General features: G+C 53.6%; 1 protein-coding gene across 11 annotated transcripts in view; it reads right to left on the bottom strand.

The window, feature by feature from the left end:
• ITGB4 (integrin subunit beta 4) overlaps positions 1-25,317 on the bottom strand; it is a 31,331-nt gene that overhangs the window by 2,020 nt on the left and 3,994 nt on the right. For 4 of the 11 annotated variants that reach the window (XM_061366894.1, XM_061366891.1, XM_061366898.1 and 1 more), the window contains 38 exons: positions 22,548-22,639; positions 22,086-22,171; positions 21,464-21,565; positions 20,837-21,041; positions 20,200-20,296; positions 19,610-19,781; positions 18,403-18,666; positions 17,905-17,994; positions 17,617-17,739; positions 17,307-17,474; positions 16,957-17,033; positions 16,593-16,804; positions 16,225-16,328; positions 15,965-16,063; positions 15,170-15,296; positions 14,909-15,028; positions 14,256-14,362; positions 13,897-13,930; positions 13,264-13,452; positions 12,634-12,737; positions 11,810-11,868; positions 11,141-11,164; positions 10,844-10,992; positions 10,584-10,763; positions 9,884-10,032; positions 9,357-9,561; positions 8,228-8,388; positions 7,680-7,860; positions 7,322-7,459; positions 6,610-6,792; positions 6,282-6,413; positions 5,097-5,294; positions 4,015-4,188; positions 3,350-3,523; positions 2,323-2,472; positions 1,471-1,659; positions 648-803; positions 31-195 (listed from right to left, as the gene is read on the bottom strand). In XM_061366894.1, coding sequence (XP_061222878.1) covers positions 31-195; positions 648-803; positions 1,471-1,659; positions 2,323-2,472; positions 3,350-3,523; positions 4,015-4,188; positions 5,097-5,294; positions 6,282-6,413; positions 6,610-6,792; positions 7,322-7,459; positions 7,680-7,860; positions 8,228-8,388; positions 9,357-9,561; positions 9,884-10,032; positions 10,584-10,763; positions 10,844-10,992; positions 11,141-11,164; positions 11,810-11,868; positions 12,634-12,737; positions 13,264-13,452; positions 13,897-13,930; positions 14,256-14,362; positions 14,909-15,028; positions 15,170-15,296; positions 15,965-16,063; positions 16,225-16,328; positions 16,593-16,804; positions 16,957-17,033; positions 17,307-17,474; positions 17,617-17,739; positions 17,905-17,994; positions 18,403-18,666; positions 19,610-19,781; positions 20,200-20,296; positions 20,837-21,041; positions 21,464-21,565; positions 22,086-22,171; positions 22,548-22,639 — 5,339 coding nt within the window. The remainder of the gene's footprint in view (positions 1-30; positions 196-647; positions 804-1,470; positions 1,660-2,322; positions 2,473-3,349; positions 3,524-4,014; positions 4,189-5,096; positions 5,295-6,281; positions 6,414-6,609; positions 6,793-7,321; positions 7,460-7,679; positions 7,861-8,227; positions 8,389-9,356; positions 9,562-9,883; positions 10,033-10,583; positions 10,764-10,843; positions 10,993-11,140; positions 11,165-11,809; positions 11,869-12,633; positions 12,738-13,263; positions 13,453-13,896; positions 13,931-14,255; positions 14,363-14,908; positions 15,029-15,169; positions 15,297-15,964; positions 16,064-16,224; positions 16,329-16,592; positions 16,805-16,956; positions 17,034-17,306; positions 17,475-17,616; positions 17,740-17,904; positions 17,995-18,402; positions 18,667-19,609; positions 19,782-20,199; positions 20,297-20,836; positions 21,042-21,463; positions 21,566-22,085; positions 22,172-22,547; positions 22,640-25,317) is intronic. The other 7 variants (XM_061366895.1, XM_061366892.1, XM_061366899.1 and 4 more) reach the window with 4 other exon arrangements.

The raw sequence follows: 25,317 nt of genomic DNA, 5'->3' as shown, positions 1-25,317 counted from the left end.
CACCTCAATGAAGACATGGTACTACTGTACCTCCATCCTGGGATTCAATGGTGATGATGCCTTCTCTCTCTGGCCCAAAGCCTTGGGTGGTCTTGGCTTGCACTTTGAACTTGTATGGGACATTCTCATTCAGGTGGGGCACGGTCAGGGTAGTTTCAGGGTTGTCTCCTTCGACGTAGATATTCCTGGGCTCCCCTAATCCACACAGACATACCAGCGGTGAAGACAAACAGGTCTGTTCTAGTCGCTCCAAATACAATCCCCCTGACTCTGGCTGCTGTCTTGGCTTTCCCTAAGCTTTATGCTGCTCTCAGACTGTATGATCACACCCAGTTCTACTAAGGGTTAAGGCAACCCTATTTTAGTACAGTGGTGATTCACAACAAAAAGCCTCCACTGGGTTTGGACTATAACAAGCTACAGGTCCTTCCTCCTCCCACTACATTTTTTTACCCCAGACCATGCCATGACACAAATCATCATGGTCCAGCAGCTCCCAGGCCTGGAATCAGGCTCATGCCCCCACTTTGTCTGCAAGCAGACAAGTTTGTTGCTGGTCACAGCAAAAATGCAGCAAGTTGTTGCATTTGCTGGAGGCATCTTGTGCTCTATGCAGGGAACTTGGGTTTCACAGCCTGGTACCATACCTCCTCCATGCAGCATCTCACAGGTAACCATGTAACCCAAGATGGACCCATTGGGCTTGCGGGGTCTCTCCCAGCTGAGCTGCAGGGAGTCAGGGCTGAGGGCAGTGAACACAAGTGGCCCAGGAGCACTGGGTGTGCTCAGCGTGAAGGGTGAACCTGCAGGAGCACGAGTAAGAGGTCAGTATCAGAGAAGGTGGTGAGGAGGAGTCAGGGACGGATTTGCACACAGCATTATGAAATGAGCTGCAAGGCCTCAGCGACTGTCCTGGTTTCAGCTAGAACAGTTATTTTTCTTCCCAGTAGCTACTGCAGTGCTGCATGCTCACTGTATAAACTGGGGGGAGCTACCCAGAAGGGACTGATTGCTGCTTGGGTAAGGCTGGGTATCAGTTGGCAGGTGCTGAGAAATCATACTGTGCATCACTGCTGGTTAGTGGTTTTTTTTCTTTTCCCCTTTTTGTTTTATATTATCTCCCTTGTTATTTCCCTTATCATTAATATTAGTAGTTTCATATTATGCTTTAGATATTGGACTGTTATCTCCACCCATGGGTTTTACATTCTTCTGATTCCCCTCCCCATCCTGCCTGGAGGGGTGAGTGAGATGCTGCCTGGTGCTGAGTTGTCGGCTGGATTCAAACCATGACAGCTACCTAGACAGCTGTGGAAGGTGGGTTCATAGGGAAGAAGGCCCTATTCCTAAATGAAAGGAAGGAAAGGAGAACTCAGGATGTGGTAAGTGGAAAGAAAACAGCAAGGCCAGGACTGCAGACAGCAGCAGAGACATCAGTGCCACCCTTCTCCTGCCCTCCACCCACCTCACCTGGTACAGGGCTGAGCGGGCTCTGTGGGTCCACCTGGGACTCTATGGTGATGACTCCTTCCCTCTCCGGGCCCCAGCCTTCCTCACTCTGCGCCTTCACCTTAAAGATGTAGGAGTGGTTGGGCAGCAGGTCCTCTACCACCACTGAGTTCTGGCTGGGGTTGCGGATGGTGAGTCGGTGGACCTCTCCTGGGACACACAAAGTGGGATGTCAGCATCATGTTGCAGATACAAAGACAGAGCCATGGCTTTTGCTTAAACTCTGTCTCAAATGAACCACCTGGAAAAGTCATCCCTGGCCACCTCCATCACACCTCCCCACCAACAGCCTGTAGAGCAGGACAAGATGCTGTTTCAAAAAAGGCTTGGGACAAACAGCAGCTTCTTGAAAACATAATGATTTTCAGCCAAAGAAAATTACATTTTCACTAACTGCCCCAAATTTCACGCAAAACCAAGATATTTTCATGCAAATTCTTCCTCCAAGTCCAATGTGCTGGAAAAAACCTGTGACTGAAATGTGTGGGCTGGTGGAGGATGATTCCAAGTGTTTTTGGAGGAGAGATTACTCCACAAGCAACCCCAGGAATTGTCCCCCCAGCAGAAACAGAGAATGAGAGCTGTGAGGTAGCTGAGACGCTTCCTCAAGGCTGCAGAAAAAGCAAAGTTGGGGGCCAGTCCATGAATCCCGGAATGGTTGGGGCTGCAAAGGACCCCTGGAGGTCATTTGGTCCAACCCCTCTGCTCAAGCAGAACCACCCAGAGCCCATTGCCCAGGAGAAGACCCAGACCAGATTCTCCAGAAGTTCCCACCACCAAGTGCCTGGTGGACAGTGGCACCTGCTCACTGACCTCCATTGAGGAGCTGGTAGTGCACGCTGTAGCCCTTCACCTCCTTCTCGCAGTGCGGCTCCTGCCAGCTCACCTTCAGGGAGGTGGGTCCCAGGGCAGAGAACACCAGGCGTGTAGGGGTGTCGGGAACCCCTAGCCGCGGCCTGGAGTCTGAAGGAAAAAAGGCAACATCAGGGTGGAGATCTGGGGGAGCGGAGGGAATGGCACGCGCAAGCATGGGATGGTCCTAACGGTCCATGGAGAACGTGGTGAGATGTTATCTCTGCAAGCTGACCCACCACAACCCAGGACTGGCTGGCTCTGCACACCTACAGTGAATCCCCATGGCCTTGGGGTGCCAGCCTTGAGTGGCACAAGTTAAGGTAAGCTTTGTGCCCTTGCGGTAGAGAAACCAGAGCAGGGGTCCAGGTGCTGCATGTGGCCCTCCTCACTCACCCTGAAGCACCCCTGTCCACTCTGCCATAAGCTTCACAGATATCTTCACATATCGCTCAGTTAGCACTGGCCCTAGTCTATAGCTGAAGCAGTTCAACACCTCCAGGGACTGATCAAGGGTATGGGGCAGCTGGGACCAGGGCTCATGTTAGCACAGCAGCCTCCCAGGTGCCACTCAGGAACTGAAACCCCTCACTGACATGGACTTTCCCAAGCAGCTTGCAGAGGGACATCTCATATAGAGTACATGTTCTCCCCAAGACTCCTCCGAAGACCTGTGAGGTAAGACTGAGAACAAGCAGCTTGTTAGGAATGAAAAGAATGGGGACAATGAGCTGCTCGGCTCATTAGAGCATGGTGGTGGTGAGTGTTAAGCAGCCCAGGTGGGTTGAAACACAGCTGAAGTCACCTGTGAAGGGAAAGGTGGTGTGATGAAGGCTCAGGTTGGGCCAGGAAGATCACCAGTGTGGCACACAGCAAGCCATGGAGAGAGGATATGGGGCAAGCAATGGATGGCAACAGCTCACGGGCAGTCAGTGGCTTGGCTGTTATGGGATGCATGGCTGGGAAGAAACACTGGGCAAAGCTGTACCTATGTACTTGCAAATCCCTGCAGACCCATCAGTCATGATTATAGAGTCCCGACAGCCAGTGCTGGGGTAGTAACCCTTCACCTTTGCCCTGCTCCTGAAACCCACATCCTGGGGCTGCAGGATTGTCCTCCTGGCATCTTCACAGATGGGAGGGAAGAGTGTCCCTGGACAATCTACAGAAGCAGTGCAAGAGAAAGAGAGAAAAACACCATTGGAGACTTCAGAGCAGGTTCAGCCCAGGTGCTGGCTCCTGCAGAGTAGGTTTTTTTTAAGGCTTAGATTTGAAGAGTCTTATAACAACCTTCTGTCAGCACCAGCTGATGTACACCTGTGGACCCAAAAGGCATCCATGCTGCTAGACGGAGTAAGAAGACACACATGCACTTGCCAGAGTGCTCTGTGGTGTGAGGATAAGGATGTAGCTCCCTTTCCCAAGCACTCTGCACATGAGGGATGGAAACCCTTTCCAGACTAGTCTGGTAGCAGGCTGGCCTTAGCAAAGCACCTAAACATCAGTGGTGAGGACATGACCTTACAGATGTCTGGTTCATAGGCCACCTTTGCAGTGAACACAGTCGTCACACCAAAAAGACTTGTAGGGCATGGGTCCAAAGACAGTAATAGGGGTGGAAGGGAAGGACAGGTCCATCATCACAGTACTCACCATGCCCCATCAGCATTGTAGAGTAGTCTCTTGTCAGTGAGGAGCTTCCCATCACTCTGTGCTCCTGCTGCACGTGTGAACTCAGCTGATGGTAGCTGGTGTTCATTGTCCTGGTCAGTGTGCCACTGCCACTGCCAGGGAAGGAGAGGTCTACCCGGCCATTCAGCAAGTGTTCTGTGGAAGAGAGCACACTGTGAGGAACATGGCTATGGACAGGGCTGCTGCTCCAGTTTCCATGGGAAGGAAGCAGGAGGCACCATGGTGCACCCTGCCTTGGCTGCATCCCAGCTTCAGCCACTCTGGAAGGTTGTTCTGGAGCTCTACATCTAGAAAAAGCCACCTAAGCTGATGATGTGGAAGCAAACAGGTAAACGGAGACTTTGCCCTACACACGGCACCAGACAGCCCCATGGTGCCCAACGTAACTCCAGACCTTGGCCTCACTGGGGCACTGTCCTGTGGTTCTTGCCATGTTCTCTCACATCTTTCTTAGACACAAGCACAACTATATCATTTCAGATTAAAAAAAAAAAAAAAAGGTAAAAAAAGGAAAACAGCCCTTTATGGAGGCAGTTTCTCCAAATCTCACTCTGGATCCCATTTCATCTGGATCTGAAAAGCAAACTCTGCTCCATTGTTTTGGTCTTTGATGAGCTCCCAGCCCCAGCCCTTCTCAGCAGCAGGCCAGGATAGATCAGTCCAGCAGATCTGCCCTAGAAGCTCAGGGCACTTAATTTAAGGTGAGGAGCTGCCTTTGCAGGTGCCACTTAGGAGGTATCGTCTGAGTTTTCTCCTGCCTTGAAGGTCCAGCCTTTTGTAGAAGCAACTTGCTAGCAACTTGTTAGGCTCCCAAGTCCATGCCAAGACAGGGGTTACCTACCTTGACACTCTTGTGAGCAGACACACCAAGACAAGGTTTCTGAAGCAGGCTACGGTATGTGAACAGTGCATCATGCCAACATAAGGATGGGCATACAAGGGGAGGGAGGGGACACGTACTGGAGCAGACCCCGGCTCCCAGCCCCTTGGCTTAGAGCAGGACGAGACAGGACACTCAGTGCCTTAACGCAGCTGCCCTTCACCTGCTTGGGGACGGGGCGTCCCGCTCCTCCTCAGGCTGCCAGTAGCCACGTCGCTGTCCTCCTCATGGAGGAGACCCTCGGTGTCTGAGAAGCGGCTGCTGCCAGAGAGGCGGGGAATGGTTTCAGCTGGGAGCCTCCAGGTGATGCGTCGAAGATCCAAGTCTTCTCCCAGCAGCGGCACATATTTCCACCTGGAGCCTTTTGGGACAATGCAAGCACTGGTGTTGGCATGGTCTGCAGGGCACAGAGTGGGCTGCCCACCACCTCTGTGGTGCTTGCTGGAGAGGGAAGGGACAGGCACCAGTGGGAACAACAACCCTTCACAGCCTGTCTCGCCAACTGAGCTTGAGTTCAGGCAGTGCAACCATTGTGTGACTGGTAGAAGGAAGATGGTGGGAATGCAACATGCATGGTGTTCCTCAATGCCAGGGCTCTTTTCCAGCCCTGTGTCCATCACGCCAAAGGTGAGAGTCAGACTTCCACCACACGCCTGTCCCTGTTATGAGGAGTCTTGCAACAACTGTCCTCTGCTCAGGAGAGGTTCCCTCAGTCCTCGATGTGTGCTCAGTGGTCCCATTACCTTGCTCCCTGACAGGACCAGGGACTCACTGCTTGATCCCAGGCCCTGGAGAACCTCCCCAGGGAAGACCCTCCAAATTCTCCTGACAAACCTCATCATTTCACTTATGGCACATCTCCCCATTGTTGTCCCAGTACAAGTCAAGGAAGCCAGCCTTATTCAGAGAGTGAACTGATGGAGGGAGAGAGGTCAGTGCCTTCCTAGCACCTTGTTAATTCCCTCCTGTTGGCTTGGCCAAGACCCTGAGCATCTGGCAGACTCAGAGGTCTGACTTGCCAGTACTTGCTTGCTGACAGGAGCTCTTGTGATCCAGCCAAATGGCAACAGGAAGGGAAGGTGAGCAGGGAGGGCCATGAAAAGCTCTCCCACCCCACACTGAGATTTCTGTTTGCCTCATGGCTAAGAAGGGTGGTCTTATTTACACTGTGACTAGTCAAGTGTTCCTATGGATGCAGCCACTGTGCTTTGGTTGACCTCCACCATCTCTGTGACTTGGATCTCTCCATCTTCACGAGAAGGAAAGGAGCAGTGAAACTCATTGCTGAAAGCTGCTGTTAAGGAAAAGAAATGTTAAAAGTGACCTTGCAAAACCCAGAGCAACGTACCTGAATCATCAGAGACACTGGGATGCTTGCTGCCAGCTGCAGAGCGAAGCACATCTGCACTGTACATCAGGTAGCTGTCATAGTCCTCACCTCCCTCTGCATCAATGATGGGGACATCAGGAATGATGGGGACTGGAGAAGAGGTGGGAAAAATGCCATTGGACAAGCAGCTCAAAATCACACAAGCCTCCCATACTTAGGCTGGCCTTCAGCATTCAGCAGGGTGGGTGGTGGAGCTGAGCAAGCAGGACATGGAGAAGCAGCTGGGGTAATGGAAAGCACAGCCCAGCAGTGCTCCTGCTCCCACCCAGGGGGAGTAGGAACTCACTGGACATCGGGCGCTTCGGCTGTGTGGCAAGGTTGATGGTGGCTTCTCTCTCAGGTCCCCAGCCAGCACCATTCCTGGCTTTCACCATGTAGCGATAGGGCTGGGACTCCCGCAGGTTTTCTATCAGCACCATGCGCTTCTTTGGGTCTTCAACCAGCACCTTCTTCATTGGGCCAATGGGTACTGCAAATACAGTATGCCTGTCACCCATGAGGCCACAAGACACGAAGGATCCCACAGCACCCCATCCTTGGCCAACAGGCTCACTGAAGTTTGCTGCCAGGACACAGCCTGGCTCTGGAACAAGGTGCAGAAGCTGTGTGAGCTGATCACAACTGGCATGACGTCGTCTCAGGGGACTTCCTGAACTGAATGTGGAGTCAGCCTAGAGCAGAGGTATCCTTTTGCTGCTGTGTCACCAAATAGCATCTTCCTGACATCTTAGCCCTAGAGTCTAGACCTATGAACTAAGATGAAAAGCAACACCAAAACCCTATGGAAGTGAATGGGAACTAAGTGTGCTCCAGGCTTTGCAGGGTTAAATCCTGAATGGTGATTTTCCTGTGCTCCTCTCACCAAGAAGTGACCCCCTCAAGAAATATGCTTGGAGCCATCCTGATTCTGCTGCTGCTCGGGACTAGCCCTGCCTCTGGGAATTGTACTTCAGCTCCTCAACCTGGCTGAACTGCCCGGTCAGAAAATGAGCTCTTACTGTTGTCCTCGTTGACAAGTCCATAACTGACTTCATAAGCTGTGATCTCCCCATTGGTTTCTGCAGGCTCAGCCCAGCTCAGCTGTGTCACAGTGGAAGACACAACGTTGAAAGCCAAGCGGCCGGGCTCACTGGGGACTGGAAAGGCAAGAGCAAAGGGTTCAGGTTACTGTGAGTCAGAAGCCAGGGCACACAAATGCCCAGAGCTCCCCAGATCATAGCTGGGTTGCAGTGGGAGGCACTCGGTGCGTGTCCCCAAGACCATCAGAAGCTCAGGTCTGGAGCCCTGAGCCCATGCTGGAACCATCGGCACCAACTTGCCCCCACATAGTGGGAAACAAAGTGTAGATTGGCTCACCGTCCTCGAGCGTGCGGCAGTGGATGATGTCAGAGTAAGCACCTTCACCCATGGCATTGTAGGCAGAGACTTGCATCTCGTAGTCGCAGAAGGGGTAGAGGTTACTCAGCTCTACTGATGGTGCTTTGACATCGATAAGATGCGCTTCTGACTCGGGGTCCCCTTGGATCCAGTATTTAACCTGGCAAAGCAACAGCAAGTCATGATGCCTTCAGATCCCCATCATAATGAGTGAGAAATTCCCCATCTCTTATTAGATCTTCTCTGGGAAACCCAAGGGTGTTGTGCCATTCTTTTGAAGTGAGAGGCCAGAATGAGGTGGGCATTTCATAGTAAGTGATGGAAAGGGAGATGAACCCCCTAGCAATCTTTCCTGCAAATTCCACATCCACCCAATAATGGTCCCTCAGGGATGGAGGGGGCCATAAGGGATGAGCTTGTTTCCTCCTTTGGGCATCTTCTCCCCATGCTTTTGGCACAAATGGCTGTGTGTGAAACATCTGCAGGATAGGACTCACACCCTCCCCAGGAATTCACTCACTCCTCACCTTGTACCCCAGAGGTTTTCCTGGTGGGGGAAACCAGCTGAAGCTGATTTCCCTGGAGCTGAGAGCATTGGCACTGGGGTTAAGTGGTGCACTCAGGCGGCCTTTTGGGGACTGGGAGATCTGGCCTAAGCCAGCCATCGAGGGGATACCATCCACCACCTCTGCAGGCACAAGGAGGAAAGGACACATCAGTGCTAGTCCCCCCCCACAGGACAAAAAGAAGGAAGCGTGCCTCTCTTCAGCACTTGTCCTGCCACCCCAAGCAGCAATTCTCAAAGCATTTCTGAGGGGTAGATCCCCATTATAGAGAAGGGAAACTGAGGCACTTGCTGATAACATCCCACAGAGCCACACAGCAAGCTGCCTTGAGAGTCGGGCTCAGACCGCCCAGGTCGTGCACCCTCCTGCTGCTCATTACAGACTGCCTAGGCAGGAAGAAATTAAGAGACCACCTTCCTTCCTCTGACAATCTTTAGCTCTGTCTGAATGTATTTAGTGATGCTTCAGTGGGTTGAGCAGTTGCCCTGTGCAGACATAAGAGAACAAAACGATGAGCAGAGCCTTCTGAAGCTATCTAGTTGCTTCTGGAAACCCACCAAGTCCAGAAGAGAGCTCTCTGGAGCCTCTCCAGCCCCTGGTGCCTGCCCCTGAAGCAGTCCTCGTTGGTCCAATATCAAGGGACTGTCTCGTACCCCCAGTATTTATTACCAGTACTGTGATAAATACTTTTATGTTATCAACCCACTTGATGGCAATACTTTTGTATTTTCGTATATACTTTTGCTTGTCCAGCCACAGGAACCACAAGCACAGCTCATGGCCATTCCTAGCTCTCTCCTATTTCAGTAGCTTTTTTATTCAGCTCCCCGAGGAAAAGGAATGAAGAAAGCTCGTATTTCCTCTTGCGAGGTAGATTATCCCTCCTCTTTCTACCCACTGTATATACCAGCTAATGCCTCTAGAGGGAGGCTCAAATCTACCAGTCGGAGCCGGAGGAACCTCCTCATTGCCACTTTTTGGGTGAAGAGCAAGACTGAAGCTCCGTACCCCACCTCAGGGAAGGCTGCTCCGGTGTGGGGAGCCCCCATCCCCTGCTACCGTTCCCCACCGCCTGGCTGCGCACCCCTACCTGGGTCGGCGATGGTCACCGTGGTCTGGGGGTAGCGGCCGATCTTGGCGCCGTACTTGGGGTGGAGGAGGTCGATGGCGAACTGCTTGAGCTGGCAGTTGTGCAGGAGGGTGTCTATTTCCGTCAGCTCTAGCAAGGGGACCTGCACCTCCTTTCGGGTCTCCCCAGGCTGGAAGACCAAGTCACCCTCTGTGAAGATGTAGTCCTGGAGAAGGAAGAGGTGCATGACTGTAACTCACAGCATCCATGAGAGGATTCTGAGAGAGAGAGCTTCCCCTCAGTGAATCCCCACGTGCCTTCTAGTGCCCTTAGTTCGGGGGGCAGCCTCTCAGGTTGCTGAGGCACAGAGAGCAAGGGATGGAAGAGAAGGTTTGCCCTAGTGCTAACCTCAGTCTTGGGTCTCCCCTCTCACAGCCACATCCCCTTTGAGCCTGATCAACTGCTCTTTGCAGCCCTGGGGTCAGTTTCTTCCCAGCCCTCAGTGAACACGCATTCCTGCCTGCCAAGGTCAGAAGCATCACCCTTACCCTGCCATTCTTAGCAGTGAGATCTCGGGTCCTGTAGGTGACTTGGGATTTCCCATTGTCTATGATCTCCCGGAGGACAGGGATCTTGGCCAGCTTGTCAAAGCGACTGTGGGAATAGGCTGGCTGCAAGAAGGTGATGAGGCTGCTGGCTGGAAGTGACAGGAGAGAAGAAATGTGTAGAGCAAATACATGAAGAATCACATTACAAACACGCAGGTGCACACAGAGTTCCTATCACCCATGAGTGTGGACTGTGTATGAAATATTATTTCATAGGCTAGAGACTTTACTCCTGGCTTGTTTTTCCTCCTCTAAACAACCAGATGGGAAGCAGAGGGAAACTGTCCCAAGCACAGCATTAACAGCAAAAAAGTTTTACTTTATTCCAGCAACCTATGAACTGGAGCAGTAGAGACATACGGTCAACCCTAGATCTTCCCTGGAATTGTAGCATCTAAACTTGTGATGGTCAAATGTTTGAATCTCTGTCACCAGGGATGACAACCCTCCTTTGGATGCTTTAAAAGATGCTCTAGTTTAGTTCCAGGTGAGTTAAGATAGGAGTCACAAAGTAAATCTCTGGTCTGTGATCAGGGGGCTCAGATACACAGGCTGGGCCTTAGAAACCATAAGTCCATCTGGACATAGGGCACCCAAACACAAGCAGACTTCATCTCGTGCCACAGTCTCAGCACTTCACCTTGTTCTTTGATGATGGTGATGCTGACAATCCTGCGTCCAATCTCTGCGATGCCAGTAGGGACATCAATGGCCTCCACCTGCAGCTGCTTCTCATCGTCATCATCCTCCCTAATGAAGAGTGGGACACGCACATCCACCAGCTCCACAGCCTCTTGGAACTCCACCATCCCGTGAGCATCTGTGGGAAGGGCAACGGTGAGCCGTGGGAAACGCATCTCCTTGCCCGGCTAGGAGGCAGCACTGGGCTCTGCTCCCTACCTTGGTCCGAGGTCACAGTGTAATAACCTGGTGAAACCTTCAGGTCATTGAAAGCCCCATGGGAAACATGCTTTTCCGTCACTTTGATGATCTCTGTCTTGGCTGAGCGAGGGGCAGTGAGCACTGTGTCCACAATGGTGTGGTCCTGCCTGTGACCAGTAGGAAGAGAGAGCCAGGTAAGAGCTGACGCCAGGGTTGCTCATCTCATGTAGCAGCTGGAGGGGCTAGTGAGTACCACACGTGTGTGTGGATGAAGAGGGAGGAGCAGCACAGGGGAGGGCTGCAAATTTCTCTTACCTTTTCCCAGAATTGGGCTGTAACCTGGGAGGAGGGAAACAAACAAACCAACAACCAGCAGTCAGTGACTAACGCATTGTGGAGACAAAGTTGGGTGTGAATCACAGAGTCACAGCCCTGTGCAGGCCTGAGCTGCAGCAGCTGCCCTGCGGGTGCCATCCCAGCCTGCAGAGCCCATGGCCCCATCACGTTTCCTCCTGCCTGGCTGTTCCCTTCAGCCCTGGGTTTCCCAATGCGATGAGAAATGTGCCCAAAGGGAAGATCACATCTCATCAGAGCTGTGGGGAGGGAATAACACTCCCCACTCAGTGCCAGCATCCCCAGACTCCTCTGCTCTGCACCAGGCACTTGGAACTCTGTATAGTGCTGAAACTTTTGAAGTCAATGGGAATTCTCCCATTGAGAACTATGTGACCAGGATTTGTCCTTGGCTGTAGGAGTCTCAGGTCCAAAGCCAGATGCAGCTGAGACCACCTGTAGAGATGGGTGGGCTCTGCCCTGCAGCTGTGGATGCACTGCATGGGGCTCCTGCTTGTGCTGGGTGTGTCTCACAGCCCATGCTCCCACCCAGCATCCCAAATTTCACACCCAGCCCTCCAGTCCACTCCCTCATCAGCAGGGCCCTGGGGGAACTTTGCCCCAAGGAAGATCCCTCCCCCAGTGACTCACCTGAACTTGGTCTGCTGGAGCTTGTGGCAGCCATGGATGTGCTTGAAAACCTCGTTCAGCTGCAAGGAGCGAAAGGGACTTTCACAACATACCCCTTCCTGAACAGGGATGTGTTCAGCAAGCAGAAGAGCTGGGTCCCTCCCAGGTCCTTCCCTCTCACCCTGCCACACCAGGCACACCAACACATGGTTTCTCCCCAGAACATGGCAAGAAGCTGCAAACTGAAGCCAAACAGGAGCTTCAAAGCACATGTTCTGAAGCCAACTGCAATTCTCATCAGATGCTTTTGATAATTCTCACAATTGTGATCTTAAAATTTGTGCTTTCTTTCAGCAAGAAGAAATATTGCTTCTTGTTTTCAAGTGCTACCTGGGTTCACAGGGAAGGGGCACTCCTCCTTCCTCAGCACTGCAGACAGCCCGCATCATGGCTGTGCCCCAGTGCCACCCTGCATCATGGCTGTGCCCCAGTGCCACCCTGCATCATGGCTGTGCCCCAGTGCCACCCTGCATCATGGCTGTGCCCCAGTGCCACCCTGCATCATGGCTGTGCCCCAGTGCCACCCCGCATCATGGCTGTGCCCCAGTGCCACCCTGCATCATGGCTGTGCCCCAGTGCCACCCTGCATCATGGCTGTGCCCCAGTGCCACCCTGCATCATGGCTGTGCCCCAGTGCCACCCTGCATCATGGCTGTGCCCCAGTGCCACCCCGCATCATGGCTGTGCCCCAGTGCCACCCTGCATCATGGCTGTGCCCCAGTGCCACCCTGCATCATGGCTGTGCCCCAGTGCCACCCCAAGCCCCCCTCACGCCCAGCTCGTACGTTCTCCTCCACTTCCTTGTGCAGCTGCTCGCACTCCCGGGTGTCCGGCTTCACCAGGTTCTGCGTGAAAAGCCGGGTCAGCCTCAGAGACAGCCCATAGGGAACTGGAAAGAGAAATTCCCAAGTCAAATTCCTTCCTTCTTGGGTCAGCGAAATAACCCAGCCAAAAGCTGGAAGCATGAGGACACACATTGATGCTCGGTATCCAGATCTCATATTACTGGTACCCAGCAGAGAAACCCCTCCAAGAACTGGAGTGCTAACTGGGAATCTCTCTGCCAGATTCAGCAAAGGAACAGTGTCCAGTGCTGGCTCTGGACTGATGAAGCAGTGAAATCAAGGCTGGGTCATTGAGCTAATTAGGGTAAGACACATGCAGGCTACATCCACCATGCAGCCAGGCTGTCAGGAGGTCTCCAAGGCTACCACATGCTCTGCTACAAGGCTAGACACAGGAACGTGCTGCTCAGCTTCCCACAGGATGGAAGCAGATATAGGCAGAACCTCTTTGCATTTGGGTTTGGAGGTAATGCCGTGGCTGCTAAACCTGGGGTCACCACCAAGGGTTCTTGCCCTTTGTGGCACCCACAACATCTCCTCCATGCGCTATTCCTCAGCTGTGGCACTCACTGAGATCTTTGGGGCTGGCGGCAGCGAGGGAGGTGAAGTCCTGCCTATGCACATTGTTGTTGATCTTCCAGCGGACTGTGTCGCAGCCCTTGAGGGACCCGCTGCGGACCATGGGGGTGTCCAGGTGGTCAGAGGACATGAGGCTGTGGCGAAGCATGTAGTGGTCCTCCTTGAAGCCAACAGTGCGACCTGCAGAGCCAGGGGCAAGGTCAGAGCCTGGGCAGACTGGGGCAATGCCAGCCGTCAGCTCCCCAGCACCAGAGATGTTGCTCTGGGGAGTCATTAGGGCTTCCACCATGCCAAAGGTGTTGGGATGCCAGAGTGGAGTGCAGTGGAGAGGGCAAGGGGTCTCCATGAGTGTGGAGAACACCAGCTGGGTATTACAAGGGACACTGTTCAGGGGAGAGCCAGCAGCAGGATTCCCAGTAGGGCACACCAGGCTGTGGGGCAGGAAGGAGCAGTGGAGCAGCAGCTCAATGGCTCCTTGGCTCAGGCTCTCTGTCAGGAGCTTTTTCCCAGATCTACCTCTCCAACTCAGAGAAGAGGAGGAGATACTTATGCCAGCACCATCCCCAATCCAGGAAGACAGTGAACACCACAGATCCCTCTTCCCCCAGTTCAAAGGGTTGGTACCTTGTGCACAGCAGGGAAGCAGGGCTAGGCAAGCCTAGAAAACAAAGGCCAAAGAAACAATCAGTGTTTGGCCAAGAGCAAAAAACCCCACATCTTCAGCTGGGAGGATTCCCATCAGCAGGGATGGGTGGGCAGCAGATGGATGGAGCTCTGGAATCTGGTTGTAGCCAGATATCCCTTAGGTGGGGGAAAGCCCACCACAGCTTCTGTCAGCAACAGCAGAGGTGCTGGATACCACTGGGACTCAGCCCCCGTCAGTGTGGTCATGCTGGAGCCTGGGTTGGTTCTGGAAATTTGTGATGGTTTTGGCCTTTATGTGGCGCTTTCCCAAAGCTGGGACAAGTGTCTGAGGCCCTCACCTTGCAGCAGGCACAGAACTTCCAGCAGAGCAGCAGCAGCAGCCCCAGCAGCAGGATGAGGAAGATGAGCAGTGGGATGAGCCAGAGGAAGTTCCCCGGTGGGCACTCTGCAAGTGACAGCAACGTCACACCCAGGGTGTGCAAGGAGGGACTGGGGAGGCAGGGACAGAGGGGAAAGGCTGGACCACAGCTCTGCTAGGGCTGGAGCAGCCTGGTTAAGCACTCACTTAATGCTCACAGTGAAAAGTGCTGTTCAGAAAGAACCCTGGGCACCCTGTGCAGTGCCTCATCACCATCACAGAGAACTTACACCTAAGAGCTCATCTCAATCTCTCCTCTGCCAGCTATCCCACCTCTCTGCTCACATCCAGCCATCTCAAGGGGCTATTCAGCTTCTCACATCAATCCCTGCCCATGCTAGCAGTGAAAAGGCATCGATGCCTAAAGGTGCTGATCTTTGCAGATGCTGCACTCTGCTCCCTGCAGTTCACCCACCCCTGTCACGCAGGAAGGTGGGCAGGGACATACTACCTGAAGCTGAGCCTGCCCAGGGCACCGCAAAGGGGCAAAGCAGGGATCAGAGCTGCTGTGGAGCAGGTCACTGTTGAATCAGACCCCAGAGTGGACACCCCTTCTGACAGGTCCCCGCTCACCTTTTTTCTTCTGGACGTGGACAGTGGTGTTGGGGAGGACGTTGGGATCTCCCTCCAGCGTGTAGTGGTATGTGCAATCATCCTCCTCATCCTGGAATGAGCAGTATTCACTGGCCTCCTCTGTAGAGGGAGGGGAAATGGTTGCAGTGTCATCAGGACCAGGAAAAGCTTAGGGAGCTGCCCCACATGCTCACACATATGGGGCAGGGCCCACAGGAGACACACCACGTGTATCTGCACCCAGTTTGCTTTGCCTGATACCTTTCTTTAGCTCTTCCACCATCTGGAGCTGGAGGTGGCACGTGCTGCAGTTCCCTTTTGTATTGCCTGTTCCCCAGGCCTGGCAGCGAACACAGTCCCGGATGCTCTCACACACAGCCTGGAAGCCCTGGGCAGAGACCGAGGTTGGACAGTGAGGAGATAGCCCAAGGGAGGACACCATCTCCAAAAGGCAGAGCTGGAGAGGCAAAACTGCATCCTCACCCAGGGCAAGGGCAAAGAGAGGAATCACAGTGAACATGCAGTTAATGAAGGATTTAGAAGCCCAGGAGCCCAGCACAGTAGCTCCAAAATCTCTTATACCAACAGCCTGCATGGGGCAGTGATTAGATCCCCTCCAAGGGTTTTAGGTGGCCTTTCCAGAATATAACTAAGCCAGTTTTCTCCAGTCCCACTGTGGGATTAACCCATATTTGTCAAAGGGGAAACCGAGGAAACAAACCATGAAATGTGGGGTTTTTTTTATGGTCTTGGGGCAAATTGGAACAAGCCAGGAGCTGAGCTATAAACCTCTGCCCTTCACCAGTGTGCAGATAAACAGGCATTCAAGAGTTGCTGTTGGTGAACAGCAGACTGTGGGCAAAGCAAGCCCACAGCTACAAAGCAGCCTCCGTAGTAGACCCTTCCTGGCCACCGAAGGCAGGACAGGAAAGACTAACCCCTCCTCAGGGTTTTATTCCTGACCAAGATGAGCCTTCATGTCTGCTTTGCCTTCCTTCCCTAGAGCATTGCACAGGAGAAGTGATAAACACAGAGGGATCCCAGGCTGAGCCTCACCAGGGAGTAGCTGATTTCGCAGGTGGAGCTGGTGTACAGCGAAGCCTTGTCACAGATGCATCTGCCACATTCACACCTCCCATGGTTATTGCAAATACCCTGGGAGGGAAGAGGGGACAATCAGGGACCAAGAGCAACTGCAGATGTGCAGCGCACTGGGGGTCAGCAGGGTGCCAGCTCCCCGTGGCCCTGGGCATCAGGGCAGTTTGCTGCAGCCCTGGCCGCTCTGACTGGCCCCGTGCTGGCAGGGCAGCACCTACCCCTCTACTGTCGATGCAGGTGTCGTTGCTCATGGGGCATTCGCAGCCTGGCCCCTCCCAGCCGCTCTCACACACGCATGCACCCTTGGAGCAGCGGCCACGATCTGCCATGCAAGAGGAGGAATTGCCCAGGGTCAAATCTATGCTGTTCCCCCAGCCCTGCCTGCAGCTCTCCTGCCTTCTTTGGGGTACAAAGGGGATGCAAACAGGCTTCAGTGCACCCTGCAAGCACAGAGTCCCCCACAGCCCATCGCTGGTCACTCAACCCAACCCCTCTGTGCCAGTGCCACCAACCCAGGGACACCCCGCCTATGCTACCAGGACAGAGCAGGACGTGGCACATTGCAGGGCGCTGGGGCTGCTCTCACCGTTGCAGAGGAAGCCGGAGGTGCGCGGGCACTGCAGGACATCGTACTGGCAGAATGCCCCATCGAAGCGCTGCATCAGGTCCTCGGAGTAGCACTGGCACTTCCCACACAGGCACTCGCCCCGGCCCGAGCACGGCTCCACGTCCCCGGGGCGGATGCAGGCTTCATTGTTAGGTGAGGATGCTGGGGAGCAGTCGCATGTGTCCCCTCGCCTGGGGGGAAAGACATCATGCTGAGAGAAGCAGGAGCAGAGCGCAGGACAGCAGGGTCCTGGGCAGGATACCCAGGGCATGGCTGTGTCACTGGGGGTCCCCAGAACCAGCAGGAACCCCGGGAGGGGTATGGAACTGGGCAAAGTCCTTACCAGCCAGGATGGCAGATGCACTGTCCACAAACAAAGTCCCCATGAAAGCTGCACGTGGGCGAGTTAAACTCTTGTTGCTGTGAGAGAAGACAGAACGGACATTGCCGAATGGGCTCAGCTGCCCCACAAGACTATTTCAGGAATTAGAGAGGCAGATTTGGAGCAAAGTTTTGCCCACAAGGCTGAGCTCTGCTATAGGACAACATGCCCAGCTTGGTGTGGTGATGAAGATCTCCTTGGCCAGGTTGAGCCTCTGCTGAGCAATAGTGAGGGGTCAAACAGGACCCACACGTGCCAGCCATGCATTCCCTCCCCAGGCTGCCCAGGAGGAGGGCATCTCCACCACGTACCTGTTCGCAGGGGCACACATCACAGATGACAGAGGCTGTGACTTTGAGGCTGTCACTCAGGGACGTGGGTTTCACTTGGATGACTCCCTGCCGGTCTCTCTCAGGGAGGCTGCAGACGTGCTGCCCACCAACATACTCGAGTGCCTTCACACGCACATTGAACTTGCCCTGAGGAAAGGAACACACCACAGGGGTGAACCAGCTCTGCTGGACCACAGCATAGCCAGACCGACCCCAGGTGAAGAAGGAAGGAGGGATGCAGCTCAGTCGCTCACGCATGCCTTCCCTGCAGGGACATTCAAAAACGTACCACTTCCCCACGGGTGATGTGGAAGGAGCCAGATTCTGTCTTTTCGTACATCAAGGAGGTGAACTCTGTCTTCATGGCTTTGGGGACAAAGTCAGCACGGATATCCATCTTGGTGCGGATGCGCTGGGTGGCAGAAGATAACCACAACAGTGATGTTCAGCAGTACACCTGCAACCACACCATGGCCTGCCCAAGAGGGGCTGCATCCTGCCTGCTTTCCTGGGCAGGACGTGCCCCCCCTTCTGCCTTCCCTGGGAGTGAGAGCAAAGCCCCAGAGAGCACCAGTACCTCAAAGGCTGTGCGGAGCAGCTCCACAATGTTGGAAGAGTCCTCCTGGAGCACCCCGATCTCAGAGATGGGGAAATACTTGTGCAGCTTCTGCAGAGAGACAGGAGCCCCTGAGCCAAGGCCTTGAGAAACCTCCTCTAGCAGTGAAGTGGGCTCTGCTTTGAGGAGGGTTTGGACCAGAGACCTCAAAGATCCTTTCCAACCTAAATTACTCTCTAGCTCTGTGTCCCCACTGCTCTACAAGAAACAGACATCAACATGGGGAGAACTCTAGGACCCCAGATTCCTGCACTCAATAATACACCCTGAGACCTCCCATGACCCAGAGCAGCCCCCTAACACACTGTGACACCCTTTGTAAGTATCAAGTTATTGGTTTAACACTTGGGGACAAGAGATGGGAGAACGCTTTCTCCTCAAAGCTGAGCTGCAGGCAGAAGAGCAATAGCACTGGAGGAAAGATAAGCTCACACGACATCACTGCCACAGTCTTCTCACCTCATAGTAGCTGTAGGAGTGGTTGGTGACAGCGAAGATGGGGATGATGTTGTGTTGGCCTAGCAGGCGCACCAGGGTGGGCACCGAAGGGTAGTCCTGTTTGGTATCATACACGTAGGTGCCATCAGTGTCTAGGTGACAGTGCTCATCATTTCTTGCCAGGATCCCTGCCAGGACGTTGGTCCCATCAGCTTCATAGTGAAAGGCAGATTCAGTGGAGAACACGAGCAGATGGGTGCTGTCCTTCCTCCAGCCAATCTTATCCTACAGCCAGGGGAGAAGGAGAGAAGGAACCTTTATTTCTGTGTCTCCCCAAAGCACTGCACAGCACCAGCAACCACTGGCAGGCCAGCACTGGCAGGAGTTGGAAAACCCAAGGGACAAGGCACCACCTCCACTTGTCAGCTAACACAACCAGCTACGTGGTTCTGGGAATCCAAGTCCAGGTCTCCACTTCCCCATCTGCACCCCCAGTGCGTAGGATGTCTCCCAGCAGCTCTGTGCCAGTAATATACATAGAGTCATAGAATCAGCCAGGTTGGAAAAGACCTTAAAGATCATCAGGTCCAACCATTACCTCAGCACTGCCAAGGCCACCATTAACCCATGGCACTGAGGCCTCATCACCATGGTGAACACTTGCAGGGATGGTGCCTGCAGCCCTGCCCTGGGCAGCCTGTTCCAATGCCTGAGCACCCTCTGGGGCAGGAATTGTTCCTAATATCCAATCTAAACCTCCCCTGGTGCAGGGAGCAAGCCCCTGCTCTTCTGGATGGATTTGGAGCTGTGCTCATCCCCAGCCAAATGGTGAAGCCCAAGCAGGCTGTTTTCTTCGGAGCAGAGTTTCACCACAGGCACAAAGGGGGACAAAGCGAAGAGCACACGCAGGGTGCCCAGCGAGCTGCTGCTGTGCTGGGGATCAGACACTAGAGATACACACACAGATGGTCTAAGACCTAGGAAAAATTTGGAATGCAAAACAACTTGGCACCAGGAACATGTGGCTAGCAGGGCAAGACATACAGCTGTGAACGTACACTTGAACATACAACCTCCCAGGTTCCCAGCTGAACATACAAGCCGGGATCCCTGGCTCTCGTCAGCTGCCCAGCATGCTGCTCTTTGCTCATCACCCAATATCAAGAAGATCCACTGATTAAAACCAGACCCCTGCCCACATGGCTCCTGAATCTTTGGCCACCATCACCTTGCAAACAGCTGTCTGCAGGATGGCATCAAAGCCGCCCTCAGGGGCATCAAGGTTGCCGGAGATGCGCTCTTTCCTGAGCTCTTGGCTGAAGTAGTTGATGTTGCTGGTCAGACGGATAACATTCTTGAATGAGAAGGGGGAATCAGCATTGTTCCAGGGTTCACGGAGCCTAGGAGAGAAGGGGAGAGCAGGGTTTGTGCAGCCAGCAGGAGCAAAGGGATGCTTGGGTGCAAGGAAAGCACGTGTGGGGACTCCTGGAGGCTTGGGAACCCCTCAAGGGAAGACATGAACTTCAGTTGGCAACCATAAGTACTGAGAGGTAGAATGGGTGAGGGCAGAGATGGAGGAGGAGGCATTCAATCTGTTGTGGCAGAGCAGGTCTGAAAGCTGAGGACACTGCTGCCATTGGCATGGTGCTAATGCAAGCCCTGAGCAAAAGGTGGGGAGGCCAGGGGACACATTCGCAATGAAGGGAAGAGATGAGCGGAGGCTCTTGCACCACAGATATATCAAGAAAGCCATGGAGAAACAGATGGTGCCTGCCTTCCCCTCTGCTCCCATCCCAGGGACCCATTGGCCTCACTCACTTCTCAGGTCTCATATCTGTCTGAGGGGATGAGACTTTGTCCACAAACTTGCCAAATCCAATGGTGTAATTGGAGGTCAGGGCTTGCAGGAACTCCGCTGGAAGGAGGAGGGAGAGAGGAGGAGACACGTGAATAAAGAGACGTGTGTGAGGTTCCTGCTCCTGGGCGTCTTCTTTGCTGGTCAGGTCTAGATTCCCAAACTGTCAGCTTCTAAGCCCTTTAGGCTTGTGGCTTGTCTTTTTTGGGGTAGTAACCTATACCACCTTTGGTAGCCCCCTTTCCAAGGCTGGAGCTTCTGCAATAGTGCAAACTACACCTACCAGTTCAGATGCCAAAGCCAGTGCACAGGGCATCAGCAGGGCACAGGCCATCTGCAGGGCACCAGCCCCCATGCTGGGCTGAAAGGAGAGCGCATCATGCATGAGGATCCCTGCATGACCAGGAGAGATAGCCCCCCTCCCCATCTCCAAAGCAGCAATAATAAGAAATTCTAATTGAAACAGGCATTTCTCAGCTTTTTGCCAGTTGCATCCCTTTCTCTGGTGCTAGTAAGAACTCCCCACTGCAGGCAGGAGTGAACTGCCTACCTTCATCAGCACAGAAGCTAGCTCCCCTATTCTTCCAGCTCTGGTCTCACCTAGGTTTTGGCCCATGTTTTTGAGGTTGTCTAGATCATCAGACATAGAGTAGGAGAAGTCCATGAGGATGTAGAGATCCACAGGGCTCTCCAAGGGCTGGAAGACATCCATGCTGAAGCTCATCTCCTCCCCAGCTCGCAGCCGCATGAACATGCCCTGGGGGGACACCTGGGTTCTCTGCAGGGATGTGTTGATACTGAAATTCTGTGGAGAAAGTGATGTGAAGGGGATGGACTCCACTTCCTATGCAGATACAATGAGGATGAGTCAAGGACCAGGGAGATATCTGGGAACTGGAAAGGCAGGGACGTTCACGCTCCCTTCCCTCATGTACAGCTGAGGACCAAAGGCGGCCTCCCCCATGTCCACACGTGCCCAGCTGGGCACCTCCTCTAGACCTTGGCATTTGCTTACATCTGTTTTGCCTGAAAAGCAACGCAGCCCTAAGCAATCAGGTCTGCTGTCAACAGGTTCATCAGCTAACCAAAGCAGAGCACTTTTTGAGTAGACCCTACATGAAGAGAGATCTGGACTTTGTATTCTTCCTGCTGAAGGACTTGAAGGACACTGGGAATGGTGGGACCCCTCAGGAGAAGCTGGGCAAGGGCTGTGTCCCCAGCACCCACCTGCTGGGTCTGCATCTCACCCCTGGTGTACACGATGCTGGCCTCCCTGCAGCCGTACCGCAGCAAGTTCTCCCGCAAGTTGCAACGAGGCTCTTCAAAGCTCTGCCAACGGGGAAAGAACAAGATCACGGCCACTGAAAGCAGCAAATCCCTCGTGCAAGGGGGAAAGGCACTTATCTGGAAACAGGGTCCTCTGCTGGGAGCATTAGTGAATCTCTGGGAGCAGGAGTAAGACAGAGGGATGGGGATGAGTCTAGCACAGAAGAGCCAATGTCCCCCCAGAAACAGGGAAATGTGATGATCAGTGAGTTGCTGGCTTGTCTGAAATAAGACTCTGCCTCTATCCATTGCACACACTGTTTCAGATCTGGCACACCAGCCTTTTCTGCTAAACCCTGCATTACTGCAAGCTTGCCCCAGACTCTCCTTCCTTCCAGTTCTCCATACCAAGGGACACCCATGTTTCAGCACTCCCCATCAGAATCAGCTCTTTGCAGAGAGAAGCAACAGCCAGGAGCTGACCCTGCTCTTGGGTCCCTCTCCCAGCTTCCACTAGAGGTGGTGGGATCCCTCCGTCAGCAGGGTGGGAAGCGGAGCCTTGGGCTCTCCTGCAAGGTCTTACCTCGTCAGTGCAGAAGGAGCAGTCCTTATCAACTCGGATGCACTCAGTGCAGCTCTTCGCCTGGGACAGCACACAGCGGTTATCTACTGGGAGAGATCAGGGCATCAGGAATGCAGAAAACCATGGGAGCGCATGAGGAAGGCTGATCTTGTTCCTGGGTGACTCAGTGGAGTTTTTGCCTGGCTTGCTAGTGGAAACAGGCTACAAAACAGCAGTGAGGTAGTGAGAGGGAAGATAGAAAACAGGAGGAAGAGCACACAACTGGTCTTATGAGGGTGCTGAGGCGCTGGCACAGGGTGCCCAGAGAAGCTGTGGCTGCCCCATCCCTGGCAGTGCTCAAGGCCAGGTTGGACACAGGGGCTTGGAGCAAGCTGCTCCAGTGGAAGGGGTCCCAGCCTGTGGCAGGGGTTGGAGCTGGAGGAGCCAGGGTCACCCAGGCAGTCATACAGCTGCTGCACTCACTTTTGCTTCGTTGGCAGAGGCCAGTGGCACAGAGCAGGGACAGGAGGAGCAGCCCAGCACACATCCGTGGCAGCACATCCATCCTCTTCCTCCTAAAACACATGGATCATTATGTTGTGGAGAGCTAAGATGGAAATGGTCCTGCAGATAAGGGCAGCTCCTGCAGAGCCCTTGCAAGCTGGTGCCTGGAAGCAACCTCTGACCTCATCAGGGCAGGGCATGAAGGCAAAACCAAGAGCGGTTCATCCTATGCTCAGGAATCTGCAAACAGCTCAAAGTCCCTGGCAGTGGGGCAGGGCAGGTGCCACAGCACAGCACCCCTGCGTGCAGAGCCAGGGTGCCTGCATTGATAGGATCAGTGCGGTCAGCTGGAGCCCAGGGCCATCCGCGTGTGGGAGCACCAACCAGGACAAGACCTTGCTTTTTCTGGCAGGTTAAGGGGAAAAAAGAGGAGGAAAAAGTGACTGTCTGTATTCTCCAAAAGCAAAGCAGCCCCCTCCCTTCTGCTATTTCCTATTGCACTAAAGGTTTCCAGGATGCTGGAAACAACAATAAATAGAGGGTGAGGTGTGGAAAATGCCAGGCTTGGAGCTGTTGAACAAATCCATGGTATTGAGAGCCCAGCAGCTACCCTCTCTCCTGTCCAGGGCAGCAGGACCCCCTGTGTGGATCCAAAGGCCAAATCGTAAACAGTGAAGCATTTCCCTGTACCCACATGTGACTTTGAAAGCTCAGTGCCATCCAGGAGTCAGCATTCGGACATGGTATACAAAAGAGACAAAGATGGAACTTGAGCTGTGCAGCTACTGTGCCAGACAGTGACTTTGGTACCTTGGCAGGGCACAGGAGCAGTCAAGGCACAAAATGCAGCGTAAAGAAATCTCTAAAGCACCTCCTTTCTGGAAGATGCAAGTGTGAAATATAAGATTCAAAGTAATTGTCTTATAGCTTCTTGCTGTGTAAGCCCTGAATAAATAAGTGAAGGAAATGTGAAAACCACTTAAAACAGGGAAGGAAAAAGGGGATATGATGTGCAGTAAAGATGTCTGAGTTCCCAGGCAGACATCAGCACACAGTGCAGTCACTTGGTGACTCAGCTACTACCAGCCTGACCTGGGGCCCAGGGAAACCCCTGCTGTAGTCACAAGAGCTCTGGGTCATGCTAGGCCTTTGGATACCTCATCAGCCACTGAGGCCAGTGGAAATGCATAGAATGCAGGAAACTGAGCACATGCAGAGTTCGTTATGGCACAGAGGTGCAATCAACATAGCATTGACACCAGGGGACATCTCTCTCATTAAGATGTTTGAGGGAGCAAGAGGAGACCAGCAGGAAATGCTGGAGCGATGGTCTGGGATGGGGTAGGAAGTCTGTACGCAGCCATTGGCTCAGTTCCCTTTGCTCCATGATGGTCACTGGAGATGTGGGTAATAGATGGCAGGATGCTGTTATACCATTTATGTTTCCAGCTGTGCCAGAGGGATTTCTCACAGTAATTAATGCCCTGTCCCTGAAACGTGAGAAATGTGGAAAGCTCAAGTCAGCAATCTGTGGGGAAACCTGGGGCAGCTTTGCTGTTCCTTGGGACCTGGTAGCCAATACGCTGGTTTTCTTATGGGTAAAAGGTAGCCGATGTCAAGGAAATCCCTCTGCTTCCCTCCTGCAGCCCTGGAGTTAAGCTCCCTGCAATGCCAACTGTCCCCAGCACAGGCTCTTTGCAGGCTTGGCTTTGGGTGGTCCCTGTGACCGGCTCCAAGGCTAACAATTATCATCATCCCTGTACATGCCTGTAACCTCGTTCAACAACAGCCCTCATGCCACCACTTGCTGGCAAACACTGGGTCCTTTGCCACCAAGACGGGAGGATGGGGATGTTTTGAAGCCATTCTGGGGATTTTGAAATCCCCTTTTCCCTTTCTCCACCCCAGTAAGCCCTGCCAGCTGCAGTAACCAACACCTCAGAGCCATGGGGAGGCAAAATCAGAGATGAGATAAAAGTAGAGGGAAGTGTTTTGACCCCACCAAGGGAAAAACACAGTGAGACATCCCCATGGCACTCGGCAAATCCCATCTCCCAACACGGGCAAAGGCCACAAAGAGAGAACTGAGTATAGGGGAAGAGACTGCTCAGCCCATATAGCCACCTTCAAAGGTGGCCTCAAAGCAAAGACCTAATTCATCCTCCTTTAACCACGAGTCAAGAAAGGGTCACCAGGGGATGCATGGGCACACCCTCGGCCTCGGACACAGGAGCTGCTCTCACGTCTTCTCAAGTGCTGAGATAAAAGGCCATAAACCTCAGCTTGATGTTAAGGTCCCGCTGCCCTGCCGAGCCCCAAGGGTTGAGCTGGGTGGCTGCCGGTGGGCAGGGCACTGGTGGCACAGCGAGCATTGCCGCTGCCACGCAGCGCTGCAGGAACGCAGCCCATAGCGTCTGTGCAGAAGCCTGCAAGGGGCGTTCCTTGGTTTCAGAAGTGTCCTCTGGAAGAGGAAACACCACTTTCACTGCTGAAAAGCTGCAGCGTTCGATTGGGGTTTCGTGTTGACAACGACAACAACAAAAGCTGTCCAGTGTGCAAAGCCAGGAAAACCAGTAGAGCAGCTCATGGCTGCACACAGACACCCTACCCTGTCCCAGACCACCACTCCAGCATCTTCTCCTGGTCTCCTCCTGCTCCCCCAACCTCAGCACAGTCAACGGACCTGCTCCAGAAAGACCCCAGGAACTCCTGAGCCTGGAGAAGCCCACACTGGGCACCTCATCCCCCA

Source organism: Neopsephotus bourkii, unplaced genomic scaffold (genome assembly GCF_033783945.1).
Source record: "Neopsephotus bourkii isolate Nb327-2 ecotype Australia unplaced genomic scaffold, CSIRO-AGI_Nbou_v1 NB_1363, whole genome shotgun sequence".
NCBI lineage: Eukaryota > Metazoa > Chordata > Aves > Psittaciformes > Psittacidae > Neopsephotus > Neopsephotus bourkii.
The sequence above is the reverse complement of the archived record's forward strand: the minus strand, read 5'-3'. Positions and strand labels throughout refer to the sequence as shown.